General features: G+C 37.4%; 1 protein-coding gene across 6 annotated transcripts in view; it reads left to right on the forward strand.

The window, feature by feature from the left end:
- The first annotated feature begins 2,384 nt into the window (after positions 1-2,384).
- The window catches only part of LOC148272324 (uncharacterized), a 52,176-nt gene continuing 38,913 nt past the window's right edge, over positions 2,385-15,647 (forward strand). For 3 of the 6 annotated variants that reach the window (XM_088240192.1, XM_088240196.1, XM_088240197.1), the window contains exons 1-2: positions 2,387-4,612; positions 11,341-11,464. In XM_088240192.1, coding sequence (XP_088096318.1) covers positions 11,350-11,464 — 115 coding nt within the window. In that variant the 5' untranslated portion in view covers positions 2,387-4,612; positions 11,341-11,349. Of the gene's footprint in view, positions 4,613-11,340; positions 11,465-15,647 lie in introns of all 6 variants that reach the window. The other 3 variants (XM_088240194.1, XM_088240193.1, XM_088240195.1) reach the window with 3 other exon arrangements.

Genomic DNA, 15,647 nt, shown 5'->3' on the forward strand with positions numbered 1-15,647 from the left:
CTGCATTCATCAACATTAGCATCTAAAATCGTTCAATAATGTGCCTTATGTACCACCGGGTGCAAAAGGGGAATGATGAACAATAATTCCAAGGGTAGCTAAGTAGGTACTTTGTTGAGGTTTGGAACCGTCATTATCATTACAAAGCTTTGGAACACAATGTTAGACACAAGCACAAAGGCAAAACATACACATATCTATAATTTGGTACACAAGTGCACTTTGAATATTTTTAGTGATGTACCAATTATTAAAAATGGTCTAATAAATTTATAACCTGTTAAAAAAGTGTTCGACTTATCAACTGATAGTTGCCGCCGTTGCGGACAAAATCAACGACGTATAATATTAAACATATACGTTACGTTATCATCATTTCCCTATCCGCACCAAGTGGTTCATAGGGCACTTCAATAGCACTCCAATTGTAGCGTATTTAGATCATACTTATTTGTTATATGGAACGTAAGGTGATGAGCTTTACGATTTAGGTGCCAGTCCAGAAACATTGAAATATTACCTTTAAAATCAGTATTTCAAGTTCAGCCTGCTAGAAATTGGACCAAGGACCTCAAAAACTATAGGCAATTACGCTAAGTTCCCTTTAATTATTTCTAGCTATAGTGTGAGGATCTGATAGAATAATCGGTTGTGGCCTTGTTAAAGAACTTCTCCGCATTTTCTTTAAGAGGAAACCACAGATAACTCATTCAGGAGAAGCCGGACTATTAACAGGCATCAATAAACTTTCCGTTCCACTTGGAAAGCGTTCTGCATTTTGTTTCCTATTTTTATTTATTTCAACAATTAACTTTACTTTTATTTACAATGTATGATATTACCTCATGCGATAAGTCCTTATGACATTGCTGTTACGATATATATATATATATATATATATATATAGAGTTGGATAATTTATATAGTGCCATTTTTGTGAAAATCACCTCAAGGGCGCTGTACAATTAATAAATATCCCAGTACGTCTTGCAGCTACAGAGAGCATGGAAGGTTGGGATTCTAGTTCCTCGTTTTCAATTAAGATCAATCAAAAATTATAACAGATAGGAGCTATATTACAGGACGTCTTGCAGCTACAGAGCGCATAGACAGTTAGAAATTTAGCCCCCATTTACACATTTTAAAAATTGACAAATAAATTTAGTGTTATAAAAAATAATAATAATATGAATAATAAAAAGGATTAAGATTACAACACGTCTTGCAGCTACTAAGCGCATAGACGATTGGAATTCTAGATCCCATTTACAAAATTTAGGTATTTTAAAGTCGATATATGAAAGCTAGATAACCAATCATCGTGCAGTTACAAAGCGCATGGGCGAGAGGAATTCCAGCAAAGTTAAAACAATATCAATAAATTTATAAGAAATAGAGTATAGTAGTAAATTGTTTAAGTGTTCATGCCAAGAAGTAAGCAATAAAAAACTAAATAAATCAAACACTGTTTCAACTCCATGGTTAACAGTAAGACAGTAGGTAGATACCGTCGCCACGTGGCCCGCTGGCTGGTAGATAGTTTCTGGAAGCGCACGTTGGTAGTACTATTGCGCTTTTTGTTCCAATGACTTGGTGTCCATTTTGGTCCGTATTATTTCGTTTTATGAGACGCAACATTCCTGTTCAAATTCACTTTTTACATGAATATTACACAAACGCGTGTATGAGCGGTTTGATTTATCATTTTGTATATTATTAGAAGGCAGATATTTGAAATATTATCTATTTATCAATAAATGTCAGTTCACTTTTAGTAGCACTGTTGTAATTTATTAGTTATGGGTGTAGTGTTCTAAATAGCAAAATTTAGGTACTTTCGCGTCAAAAACTGATGCATTCTTAAACGGTTTTAAAGGATTCATATAAAATTTTATGATTTTAAGGTTAAATACGCACTATTTTTTGTAAGTTTCCATTGTTCATTGTTTGTCACATATTTCGTTAAGAATAAAGTATAAAACAATGCTATTAAATAAATAGTCTTCTTTTTTCCACTGTTTGTTGAAACATGACTACACTACTACACACTAACGATTTATACACATTAACTCATTGTTTACTAACATATAACAACTTATTTTCAGATTTATTATAAGATAAGCTACGGTTGGAGAGGCACTATATTTCACGCCCAGCCCGTACGGTGGCTGAGTGCGAACCTCTATATCTCTGTTTATGAAGTTTATTCTCACATATAATTTTTTTTTTAAGTTTATTTCTCGGCATGGGAGACCCAAGTATGGTCACATGAGTTTTATTGTTAATCTTTGTTTAAAATGGAAAAAATGAATAAATAAATTAATTCAAATGTTTAATGATTAATCGAACATTTAAGCTCGATTATCATAACCGGTTTGTGCAGCACTACTGAAATTAATCATTGGAAAATGGCCGCCTGCTGAGCGCGACATCGTCCGTGTTACAAGAAAATTCGATTTTCGCCTCAAGTAAATCGTTGTACGGTTGGTAAATGTTCTCTTGTGTATATTTTAAGTGTGATATGCGTGTATGTAGAAACTGCGCGGCGCCCGCTGCGGCCTCCCGGAATCCACCGTCGTGCGAATCGGGAAAAAATGGCCATCGGCGCCGCTCCGGTCCCGAAAATCGGCGCAAAAGGCGGACGTTCGCGAAGGAATCCGCCACCGGCCGGTGAAGTCGCGAACATGCGTCGAAAACGAACCGAATTCGCGAAAATGCCGACGCGGAATGCGTTGAATTCGCGAAAATTCGCCCGCAACAGCGCCGTCGGTGCCCAGTCCTGTCAAAAACTCGCCATCGACACTTTGTCAGTTCGTAGTGATATTTGTTTAAATTACCTGTTTTTTGTTTAATCATCATCCCTTCAAGTCCAAATTCATCTTTAATGACCTGTTTCACAGTGAAAAATCACCGCTGAGTGCCGTAAAATGAGTGCGCCGTGGAACAATGAACTGTTGCAAATTGTTTTCACGACTGAACGAAAATTGCGAGTATCGACGCGAATATCTTCAAAATTCGGACAATTCGTAACATTTACGAAAGACAAATCGTATTTCCATTTTAAAATACTTGATTTTTAGTAATTATTTCTAATTTTGCAATTCATTTTCGTAAAAATTGGTGAACTGTCAAAATTCGCGTCCAGCGCTCTCATTTGTTGTGCACTGAAAAAATATTTCAAATAATGTAAACGATATTTTTGTATGTAAATTGAGACATTCGATTTTAAATTCATGTGGATTTGTTTGTAAATGTGCCTGGGATTAAGTGATTTGTGAGCAGTTCAAGAAAAACATATTTACCGCTCATTTGAAGAACGTTCGTAACCGCTGTGAAAAAAAACTGGACTTCATTTTGAAAAACAAATGAAAATCTTCCGAACGTTCGTTTGTTTTTTGTTTCGAGAAATTATGTTGTCAGTTTTTAATGGAATCATTTTGAAAGGAATCTACGTGGATTTATTTTGATTAAAGCTAAAATTGGAACGGATACCTGGCCTGGTGGACACAAGATCTACACAGAAAGAAGACGCAAATGTATCGAATTTTCATTTAAGAAGATATTTTGGACATCTGTGAAGAATTTGTTCCGCGTTCGAATACCTACATAGCCCAGTTCAACGATGGTAATTTCAAAACCGGGCGTTCACATCTGAATTTGACAAATTTGCATCCTGCAATTTGGCAGATTTGTATAAATATCTCGGTATGCCCTCGACACACTTTCTAGAATCGTCGGTTGAAAATCGTATCGCATCTCGTTAGCATTTGACATTGTCGCATGTCTGTTGAATTGCCACATTCGACAATCGCGCAAGTTGTCTACATCGGTACGACACACCCCCCGCGTTTAAACACGGCTTAATTACATTCGTGTACTTGCAAGTTCGATATTCGTTTGCACATCGATATTCAAAACACTCGCCGATGTATTCGCATGACGTCGGTACCAAAACACTCCGATTGCTTTGTGAATCTCGTGACGCGTTCGCACGTCGCTATGTAAAGTATTTGTAAATGTATTTTGTCAACGTGATCGCACGACGTCGGTGTTCACAACACTCCTCAGTGTATTCAGACGGTGTGTGATTGCGTGTGATGCGAAACGCTCGAGCTCGCGACGCGTTCGCACGCCGGTATGCAAAGTTCTCGTAAATGTATTTTGTCGACGTGATCGCAGATGTCGGACGGTCGCAAAACACTCCTGAGTGTGTTCAGACGGTGTCTGATTACTTTGTGTAACTCGTGACGCGTTCGCACGCCGGTATGCAAGGTTCTCGTAAATGTATTTTATCATGCATGACGTCGGACGATCGCAAAACGCTTGTAATTGTGTTCAGACAGTGTCCAATTGCTCTGTAAATCGTTCACATAATGTCGGTGTTCAAAACATCCAAAAGTGATGTCTGACTAATGTTTGCACGTCGGTGCATTGCTCGCAGATTGATACAACTTGCAACCGGTCGCGGTTGCTCGTGGCTGTATCTTGACGCGTTCGCACGCCGGTGTGATGTCTCGCGGCATGCGAGGTCGGTCGTCCGCGTGCGAGTTGAACTGCGGCTGTCGGTCGTCGTTGCTTTAAGGTAAAATCCATTAGAAGAGGGACAAAATAGGTAAGATGAAACCGTCATACTTTGTGTGATGTTGAACATTGATATGAAAAAGGTGCTTGGTCATTTTGTGTCTCATGTTCAGAATGAAATCCCATTTTTACGAATTCGCATGACTTTCATAATACCTGGTTTTGGTGGGGATGGTTTTATTTTACGAGGGTTGATTAATATGCTCCATCTCTGACGTGAAGGCTTTTAAACATAAAAAAACAACCCCTGAACTTCCTCTGACAAGGGAATATAGAAGTATAGGATTTCTTCCTTTTTTTGTAGACTAGAAATATTTAACATTGACTCTATATCAGCGTAAGAATAATTACCTCTCTCTAGTCCGAGCATCCACGCTACTTTTCGACGCGAGCGATGTTGGACTGATTCAATGTGATTTATGCGATTGACATAGAATGGAGACCGGAGCACTATTCTAGGAGGCATATTCTAGAAGAGGGCGAACAGTCGAGCAATAACGAGTTTTGATTGTACGGACATTAGTAAAATCACAGGATATTCTGTTAATGAAGCCGAGTAATTTCAGTGATTTATTTACTGTATTATCTATATTTATTTGTAAATCTAAATTAAGTATTTTACAAGTATAATACGTTGAATTACATTCCCAGGAGTTACAACAACTCAATTCGGGACATAAATAATATTAGCATTTAGAAAATAACACATATTGAGAACACAAAAGAAACAAAGCAAGTTTAGCACCTTTATCACCTTTATCACTAAATATAGCACAACAATAAATACGCCAAAAACCTTTTCTTACAAAAGCAGAATAAATATATATAAAAAAAACGCTTTTAAGAATAATAAAAAGGTAGTGAATCTACTAAGGGAGATAAGGTCATTAACATCACTAACACGCAGATGATGCAGCCATAGTGATGATGAGAACATATCCATCTCAGTCAGTAAACATCTGGATGCCCAAGAAATGTCGTATAGTACAATGAACACATGATTATTGGAAACATAATTCGGATATACAAAACGTGTGTCAGACCAAATCATGGTGTATACGACAGAGGCGAGGATAGATAGAGAAAAAATAAAAAATACGAAAAACTAAATAGAAAAGCCAAATAACTGCTCAGAACGTCAGAGATGAATGTACTAAAGGCAATTGCAGGGAAGCCCAAGAGGCAGAATCTAGAGTCAAGAAGTTAGACGGATATGCTCGTTGTATGTCAGTTTATAGTCCAAAACAACTCCTAAATCTCCGATGGACTTGACTACATCAATTTTGGAGTTTTCTATTAGGTACTCGAAGGAAATCAGTTGTTTTGTTCTATGAAATGACATTATTTTTATCATAGATTTATATATAGTACTTTTCGAAGCAGGCGGGAACTTGACAACATCAGCTCGGAGCGTATCCATCAACCCTCGTATATTCGAATTGTGGCCCTCAGATCCTGGGGACGTTTTTCTGGGATGCTTTGCGTTCATTTCACATTATGGATCGCCCCAAAAAACACAACGAATAATTTATATTTTTTAAATCTGTGTTTGTATTGGATATGTTTGTATTGCATAGAATGGAAGCCTTCCTAATTTTTGGTTTAACAACAGACGTGAAACTGACGGTTTCGATTTGCGCTTGCAGTTCTCAACCTGACTACCTACGGCCCGTCGTATACTGTAGCCAACTTCGTGGTTGATAATTAAACGTAGATATGCAGAGAGCAGCATGCATGCAATACAAAAGTGAAACAGATAATAGCACCTTTGTGAAAAGTGTGAATAATCAAATCTACACAACGGTTGGAATGTTTTTGACTTTAACAAATGATAAACAATGAATACATAAGTTTTTTTTGTATTAAAAACAAAGAATCTTATCAAGCATTTGAAAAGTATTAATGATTTTTAAAGTATCTTAAATTTTTTCTAGCGCTGTGGGTGTTTTCTGCAAATATATTAATGCCGTTTTTGTTATCGATACCATTTTCAACACAACAAATCATCACGTCATTCCCCTGTTGGGGTAGGCGGAGAGGATAGGACGCCATATCACTCTATCTTTGCAGACAGACCTCGATTCCTCTCCATTCATACATCTTCTCATGCACGCACGCCGATTATTCCTACTTTTGACATGTCCATCTTCAAGTATTTGATGGACTCGATTGTGCCATGCCTTTCTCGGTCTTCCTCGTTTTCTGCGTCCGTCAACATTCGCATCGTAGATCCTTTTAGCCGTTCTTTCGCTCCACATGTCCGAACCGGCGCAGCACCCCTTTCTTGATTCTGTCGATAATGCGTGCCTCAGCCTTACGCAGTTCACGGAACTCGACGTTTGTGCGCCTATCACACATCGTTTTACCACGCATTCGCCTGAAGGATCGCATTTCGACAGCCATTTTCAGAAGGCGATTGATACAGTTTTTTGTATTAAAGCGGTCTGGCTGTTTTTAGCAGATCATAGAATCGACATTTCTGCATGCAAAAATTTCAGTATATAATTTTTTCCAAATTTCAACTAAGTTCAATTATAATAAAAATAATCTTTTAAAAAAAGCATGAATTAATAAGTGAAAAACGGTATATATTGTATATGTATATAAAGTGTCAAATAAATAAATAAAACATTACGAGTGAGTGATGTCAGACAAGTTAAAATCTTGCAAACGTGACTACTAACAAACCGAAATTTTTCAATTCGCGAAAAAGTGGCAATTATTTGTAAAATAGACTGTAGCATGAAATATGTTGAAGTGTGTAAAATTTTTTCTTTATACATTGTGAAAAAATTCAAATTTCCTATGAATTTAAAATTTCATACACATCTTTACATATACAGGGTGTTCATTAAACCCTGTCACGTCCGAAACCACGATGATCAGTATGAGCAAGAAGACATATTGGCACATTAAATTTTTTTTTTAGAACGAATATTATTTTTTAAAATAAAATATCAAAAAAAACAAATGGTTGCTTACTTCTGCGAGGCAGAAACGAGGAGGGGGACGGGGGAGTCTGACACTGCGCCGCGCTCCCCCCACTTCTCCCCTGCAGAAGTAAGCAACCATTTGTTTTTTTAATATTTTATTTTTAAAAAAAAATTGTCCTAAATATTTTTTTTACTATGCTAATTTGTCTTCTTGCCCATACTGATCATCGTGGTTTCGGATGTGACAGGGTTTAAAAAACACCCTGTATAATTCCTCTTTACGTGTGATGTCACTGAACTCCTTCTAAGCGGCTTAACCGATCTACGTGCGGTTTTCAGAGAAATATAGAGCTTTGCGCTGCGCGTGTTCGTAGATATTAAAATCTTCAATCTAATATGTAAAAAATAAGTAAGGAGCCTAAATTTTTTATTCACCGATCTACCAGGGTTGCATTCGAGGAGAATGTATTTTTTTAAAAATGGAAAGATGTTGTTTTTGTGTATAAAAAAATGATTGTTTTTTGTGGATCTCAATCAGATTATTTCCTTATAATTTCTACTCATTTATTTCTTTTTACTGGGTTTTTGGTGATACTAAAATAATATTCAATTCAATACATTTGAAAAAATCATATTCCTACATAAGTACACCCCTCTGTTGGTGAGAAAACCGGAGTTTGACGTTTTCAAAAAGAATGCCATATTTGAAAAAAAAATATTTTATGTTTTGGAATTAAACCATAAACAAGTACCTAAGTACCTACTTAAATTCAATATTTGAATATTAACCGTTTTTAGTTTTGGAATTTAATCACAAACAAGTACCTTCTTATCGATGAAAAGTCTTTTTCCAAGGTAATAGCAGGCAAGCCAACGTGCGGGCACGACAACGTCTGTCGGGTCCGCTAGTTAATTTTAATTTTCAATAGTGACAATATGCTCTAGCGATTGGATTAAAAAAAATAAAAAAATAAAATAAATTCAAAGTAATGCTTATAATAACGTGCAAATTCAGTTAGTCCTGTCTTCCTCGTAATAACCAAATTCGATTGTAGCTAATTTTAATCAAATTCATTTATATAAATTTTTTCACACATTTTCGAGAAACTTGACTACAATCAAATGCCCTAATTTTTACCGTGCGTTAGAAATCAATTTTTAAGCACAATTTCCCATTGCGCTGAACTTCCTCACTGGTGTATGAATGCAGTGCCCTTTGCACCATAGCTTCCATCACAATCAGTAGTTGAATACCAATTATTGCTGCACTTGAAATTTTGACCATTTTTTCATCATCCATCAATCCATATGCTCAAACCTTCTCATCACTAACCTCTTCTGATTATTTTCTTACGCTTTGTTTTAACTGTATGTCCTGCTTGAATTATTTTTTATTTTATTATTTATGTTTATAATTCATGTTGGTAAATATGCTGATGATGCCGCGCTTCTTGCCAGCAGCAAAGGAGACCCGCAATTCTTGGTAACAAAAGTCTACGATGTATGCGAGGGAAGCCATTTGCTTATGAATGTTGATAAATCCAAAGTGATGGTTTTTGAAAGGGATGAAAATATAACTAAATGTGAGACCAGCGTGAACGGAGATATTCTGAATCAGGTAGAAGAATCTGTGTATCTGGGAAGTATGTTTACTAGGGATGGAAAGGAGGGTGAGTGCCGGGAACAGGGTGAACGGTGCACTGAAATCTACTTCAGCGAACAAATGTTTGTCACGAGAGGCAAAACTAGCCGTTCACAATGGAGTTCTGGTGGTATGGGACCGAAGTATGGAATTGGAAAAACGATGGCGAAAGTAGGTTAAATGCTGTCGAGATGCGATCCCTCGGGCGAATGTGTGGTAAAACGATGTATGTTAGGTGCGCAAATGTCGAGATTCGTGAACTGTTTAAGGCTGAGACACGCATTATCGACAGAATCGAGAAAGGGGTGCTGCGTCGGTTCGGACATGTAGAGCGAAAGAACGGCTAAAAGCATCTACGATACGGATGCTGATGGATGGATGCAGAAAACGAGGAAGATCGAGAAAGACATGGCACATTAAGTTCATCAAATACTTGAAGATGGACACGTCAAAAGTAGGAATAATCGGCGTGCGTGCATGAGAAGATGTATGAATATAGAGAAGCGAGGTCTGTATGCAAAGATATAGTGATATGGCGTTCTATCCTCTCTGCCTACTCCCACAGGGAAACGGCGTGATGGTTTGTTTGTTTGTGTCTGTATTATATCCAGCCTGTCTACAAACATTTGGACATACTCATAATATAGTTAGTCAATTTTTAAATCAACCAGTGGGCTATATTGAAAAGATATTTGATTATTTATTAAGGGAATATTCTTGAAACGTTAGATATAAAAAGTCAGCAAGTGGCTATACAGGGTGTTCTTTAAATCCTGTCATATTCGAAACCAAGATAATCAGTATGAGCAATAAGACATATTGGCACATCAAAATATTTTTTTAGAACGAATAAAATTAAAAAAATAAAACATGAAAAAAAGCAAATGGTTGCTTACTTCTGCGAGGCAGAAACGAGGAGGGGGAGGGGGGAGTCTGACACTGCGCCGCGCTCCCCTCACTTCTCCCCTGCAGAAGTAAGCAACCATTTGTTTTTTTTTTAGTAATTTCTTTTTAAAAAAATTCTTTGTCTTAAATATTTTTTTAAATATGCCAATATGTCTTCTTGCCCATGCTGATCATTGTGGTTTCGGATGTGACAGGGTTTAAATAACACCCTGTATACTAATATTTATTCCTGTGTCCGGGCTGTGCATTTGCCGCATCTTTTTTAAAATTTTTTTTTAGAAAAAGAAATATTTGCGTTTTTATGATTCACCCAAATATTTAATTTTGAGGGCCATTTTCAACTAGTTGTAAATTACTTCTCTATTAGAAAATGGAATCAAGTTAAGATAGAGTGGGATTCGAACCACGGACCTTCGGTCCGTGAGTCCGAGACGCTAGCCACAGCACCACAACCCGATTCGATCTGTTATCTTATTTATTGATTCCTTACCACCGCATACCCGATTCTTCCGAGACGCCTATTCTCAAAACTCGGTATTTTTCTGGTCCTAGGGAGGTGCCACAATTTGCATTCGTAGTGGAAAATTGGTGTATTTATGCCTCCGGTAACAGAGTTAATGGTGCCCTAAAGTCTGTCGTAGCAAATAAGTGTCTATCGCAAGAGGCTAAATTAGCAGTTCATAATGGAGTTCTGGTACCAACCCTAATGTATGGAAGCGAAGCTTGGAGTTGGAAAAAAAGGGACGAAAGTAGACTGAATGCTGTTGAAATGCGATCCTTCAGGCGAATGTGCGGAAAAACAATGTATGATAGGTGCCCTAATGTCGAAATTAGAGCAGAATGCAAGGCTGAGTTAAGCATTATCGACAAAATTAAGAAAGGTCTTTTGCGATGGTTCGGTCATGTGGAGCGAATGAATGATGAAAGAACGGCTAAAAAGATTTATGACGCGAATGTGTCCGGTTGTAGAAGTCGAGGAAGGCCGAGAAAGACATGGCATGATCAAGTACAACAAATTCTTGAAAGTGGTCATGTGAAAAGTCGGAATAATCGACGTGCGTGCATGAGAAGATGTATGAATGTGAAGGAAGCAAAGGAAGTGTGCCAGGACAGAGTGGTGTGGCGTTCTGTCCTCTCTGCCTACCCCTCTGGGGAAATGGCGTGATGGTTAGTTAGTTAGTTTATATAGTTTGTTATAACACCCGCCGTTTGGAGCTTGCGACCGTAGGCCGCCTTTCTCTTGACAACGCCTACAAGAATTGTTTTCTTTGTTTCTAGGGCTGAGGAATGTCGTCCAGAAGGGCCAACGGAGGAAATTCCTCGTCTTCGCTGTCCCGGGCCGAGCAGATAGCCTCCGGGAGGCTCCGCATGGACAGGAACCCGACGCACGCGAGGATTAACGGTTCATTTATTCATTTATAAAGTGCCCTTTTTAAAAATTACTATTACAGTGAAACCCCCTTTTTACGTTTTTCAGGGGAGCAAGATAAAAAAGTATAAAACTGAGTAAATAAAAAATGCATGGAAAAAATAGGAATTACGTAAAAAAAAATCTACACTATACACATTCTTCCAGAAAAGTTGTAAAAACGGTTAGAATTGGGGATTGTTAATATTTTTTTTGACTATTTTTAATGATTTTACAAAAATATTTTTATATTTTGCATTTTTTCAAACAATATTATGTCATCTAGTTTTTTTTTTAAATTTTAAAACGAAATGTTAAAATTATTTTATGTGTAAATAAAATTTTGAATTTGTATAAAATAACATACAATATTTTCCACCTAAATGTTGGGAAATTTTATTTAAACGGTATCTCTTTTTTTTCTATGGCATCAGTTGAAACAACTGTCATATAGATCGCGGCAAAATTGTTTCACACTTTTATGACAACTTTTTAAAGCACCCTTTTTATAATCAAGGAGCCCACCTTGCTCCATTATTATTGAATATTTTTATAAATGATATTATCAATTTAAATTTTGGTTGGTTCAACCGGATGAATCTCACTTACTTGATAAAGCTTTTGGCTCTTTTACTTCACAAAAGTCAACAGATGGAAGAGTTGAGGAAATGTGGATGTTCAAACATGGGCAGAATGGTGAATGTTACGCAGTGTGTAAAGTGGCCACTTAAACCAGCCGATGACAGGTCATAAGCCCTGTAAATGCCTAGACTTCCATATTACCTTCTCAAAAATGTTCTTCATCTCTGTTGTAAAATGATAATATAAACAGCTCCCCAGGGAGTTGAATCCAGTCCTTGTCTACAAAAATTTGGACAAACTCAAAATATTGAACTTTGGCGGCCGTAAAATAGGAGTTGTAAATAACTCACCATTAGAAAATGGGAGTCAAGTTGGGGTGAGGTTCGAACTTCGGACCTCTGATCACAACCTGATTCAAAAACACATGTCTACAAAGATTTGGACATGATAATTCCGCAGTATCTCACCCGCATAGATGCGGGCTTCGGGCCTTTCACTCAAAGTCACACGGTTATTCAGAATGGCGAATGACGCGGTTCCAATTCCTTATTAAGGATTCCTATATGCTCAAACCTTCTCACTAACCTTCTCAATAATGTTTTCCTTCTCTGTTGAAATAAATTTAAATATGAACAACTCCCTAGGGAGGAAATCCAGTCAGTCTGCAAGCATTTGGACATACTCAAACATTGTTGATATTATCAATGTTTTTCAAAATACAAAATTCTGGCTTTTTGCTGATGACACCAAGATACTTAAACTGATTGAATCTCCCAATGATTGTCTTCTTTTTCAACATGATATTAATTGTTTTAATAAATCGTGTGACATCAATTGTCTTCAACTCAACATTGACAAATGTAAAGTAATATCTTTTTAGCGACGAAAAAAACGTATACAATTCAACTACAAACTAAAAAATACTTCCCTTTCAATGGTTTCGTCAATAAAGGATCTTGGCATTACTTTAGATAGTCAACTCTTCCATCGTGAACACATCGATAAAACTGTAAACAAATCTCTCAAACTGATCAATAGAGTGACGGCGGACTTCAAAAATATTAACACCATCAAAACTCTTTACTGCTCACTAGCTCCACCCCATCTAGAATACGCTTCTCCCATTTGGTCTCCATTCTCCAGGACTCATATTGACCATATCGAGTCTGTCCAACACCGTTTTCTAAGAAAAGTGGCACGGTCGCTCGGATTACAGGGGGGTAATTATTCCTATTTTGAAATAGAGCAATCTCTCAATCTGTCTCCATTGGAGAGACGTAGAACTGAGATGGACCTTATATGCATTTTCAAAATACTTAATGCTTTAAGTGATGTCCCATCTCTGTTGCGATCAATTTCTTTTCATGTTCCCAACCGTGTCACCAGAAGTCAAAATCTGCTATTTATTAAATCTTCTAAGGGCACCTTTGGTTTTTATGCCCCAATGTCCAGAACGTGTAGATCAGTCAATTTGTCACACGACTTGGAATTCTTCGGGATTGATCTTCCGGCTTTTCGTAGATCTCTTCGCGACTAAACAGTGTGGGATGAAGTTGGATTGGCATGGTTTGGCTCAAAGTTTTTGGTCTTTCGTTTTTTTTAATATATTGTATACTATTATTGTTTTGCCCTTGTTTGTCTTTGCTAAATAGTTTTATGTTCTTTTGTTCAGTTTCTTGCATTTATGTTTCTTCATGTAACTGTTGTAATTGGCTTAGGCCGTATGTATAATAAATAAAAATAAAATAAAAATAACTTTAAATATTTCCATTATGTTTTAAACAACGCAATTTAATGATATAAACTTCACTGTTCCTAAACGTTTGTCAAATGCGTATCACGATTTGTACAAGTCAATATGACGTTTTTTTTCAAACGAAAACTAAGACTAAAGCTAGGGTTTCCTAGGACAGCGATGCCTGTATCCTAACGGCCGTGGTGAACGGTGATGGGGTGGACAGCCGTCGTAACGGTGACTAGAGAGTGGTTTCCTAGGAAAACGTTGTTAATAAATGTTATCAAAATCGTTTTCCTAGGAAACCACTCTCTAGTCACTGTTGCGACGGCTGTCCACCGCATCACCGTTCACTACGGCCGTAAAGATACGGGCACCGCTGTCCTAGGAAACCTTAGCTTAATCCAAAGTACCGTCTTATTTCAAAAGGAGAGATTTCAGGGAAATGTGCTTCTTGCCGCGTCGGCCGCTAGATGGCAGCACCCCACCATGGTCATCTCGATCGCTTTGTCAAATTTTGCATTTTTTAAGTATTTGTGTATCTTGGAAGCATGTTTTCAAGAGATGGAAGGAAGAGTAGAAAAAGATGCTGAAAGGAGAGTGAATGCGGGCAACAAAATGAACGGATCACTAAGCACAGTAATTGCTAATAAAAATATGTCAACGGAGTTTTAGTCCTGACACTAATGTATGGAAGTGAAACATGGAACTGGCAGAGGAAGGATGAAAGCCGAGTGAAACTTAGACGAATGCTTGGGAAATCAATGTATGACAGGGTTACTAATGATGAAATCAGGCGAGAGAGTAAATCTGAGTCAAGTATAATCGATAAGATTAAGAAAGGGTCTCCGAGATGGTTTGGTCACGTAGAACGAATGGACGACGAAAGAATAGTAAAACAAGTATATATGGCAAAAATGAACAAGGAAGACGTGGCATGATCAGATAAACCAAAATCCTTAGTCTTGTCATTTCAAAAGCAGACAGAACCGAAGGGCATGTATGTTAAGATGTATGAATGTGGAAGAAGCTAGAAATGTATGCCAGGATAGACGTGTGTGGCGGTCCATTCTCTCTGCGGTAGGGAAATGGCGTGATGGTAGCAGTAGTAGACTGACCCTTGAAAAACCCTCGGCGATTCTATTATAAATGTCGCAACGCGTTATCGACAAAATCAGCAAAGGAATGCTGCGTTCTTCGGACACGTCGAGCGAACGGACGGCGAGAGAACGGCTAAATGGATTTACGATGTGAATATTGGCGGATGCAGAAAACGAGGAAGATCACGAAAGACGTTGCGTGATTGAATTCAACAGATGCTCGAAGACGAACATGTCAAAAGTGGGAGAAGATGTTAATTAAATCAAAAATTATGTCAAGTACAACACGCGATACACGAAATACAGGCGCATCAGCGAAGCTGTAAATAAGTCACTCCTTCACTACCTCGTGGCGTAATGGCCAGCGCGCTTGCCTACCATGCAGGAGGTCTCGGGTTCGATTCCCGACACGGTTGATATGAAACACTTATTTAAAAGGGTGTTTTCACACCAGAATATTTCATAGTCCATTCGCCGAGAATGCGTATACAATTGATGGATGTTATTTTTTTGTGTGTAAGAAAGTTTTGTTTTTGAATGTTTACAAACAAAATTCGTTTGTTTATGGATCCCAATCAGATCCTTTCCTCAAATTCCTTATAATTTCTACCCATTTATGTCTTTTTACTGGATTTTTGGTAATACTAAAATAATATCAACATTCAAATCACATTCCTAACTAAACTGCACCCCTGGGCAGAGTATGACATTTGCTAAAAGAATTCTATATTTGAAAATGATTTTTTTAATGTTTTGGAAT

The sequence above is a fragment of the Micrasema longulum genome, unplaced genomic scaffold (genome assembly GCF_059751315.1).
Source record: "Micrasema longulum isolate JH-2025_06_02 unplaced genomic scaffold, ASM5975131v1 h1tg002377l, whole genome shotgun sequence".
Taxonomy (NCBI): Eukaryota; Metazoa; Arthropoda; class Insecta; order Trichoptera; family Brachycentridae; genus Micrasema; species Micrasema longulum.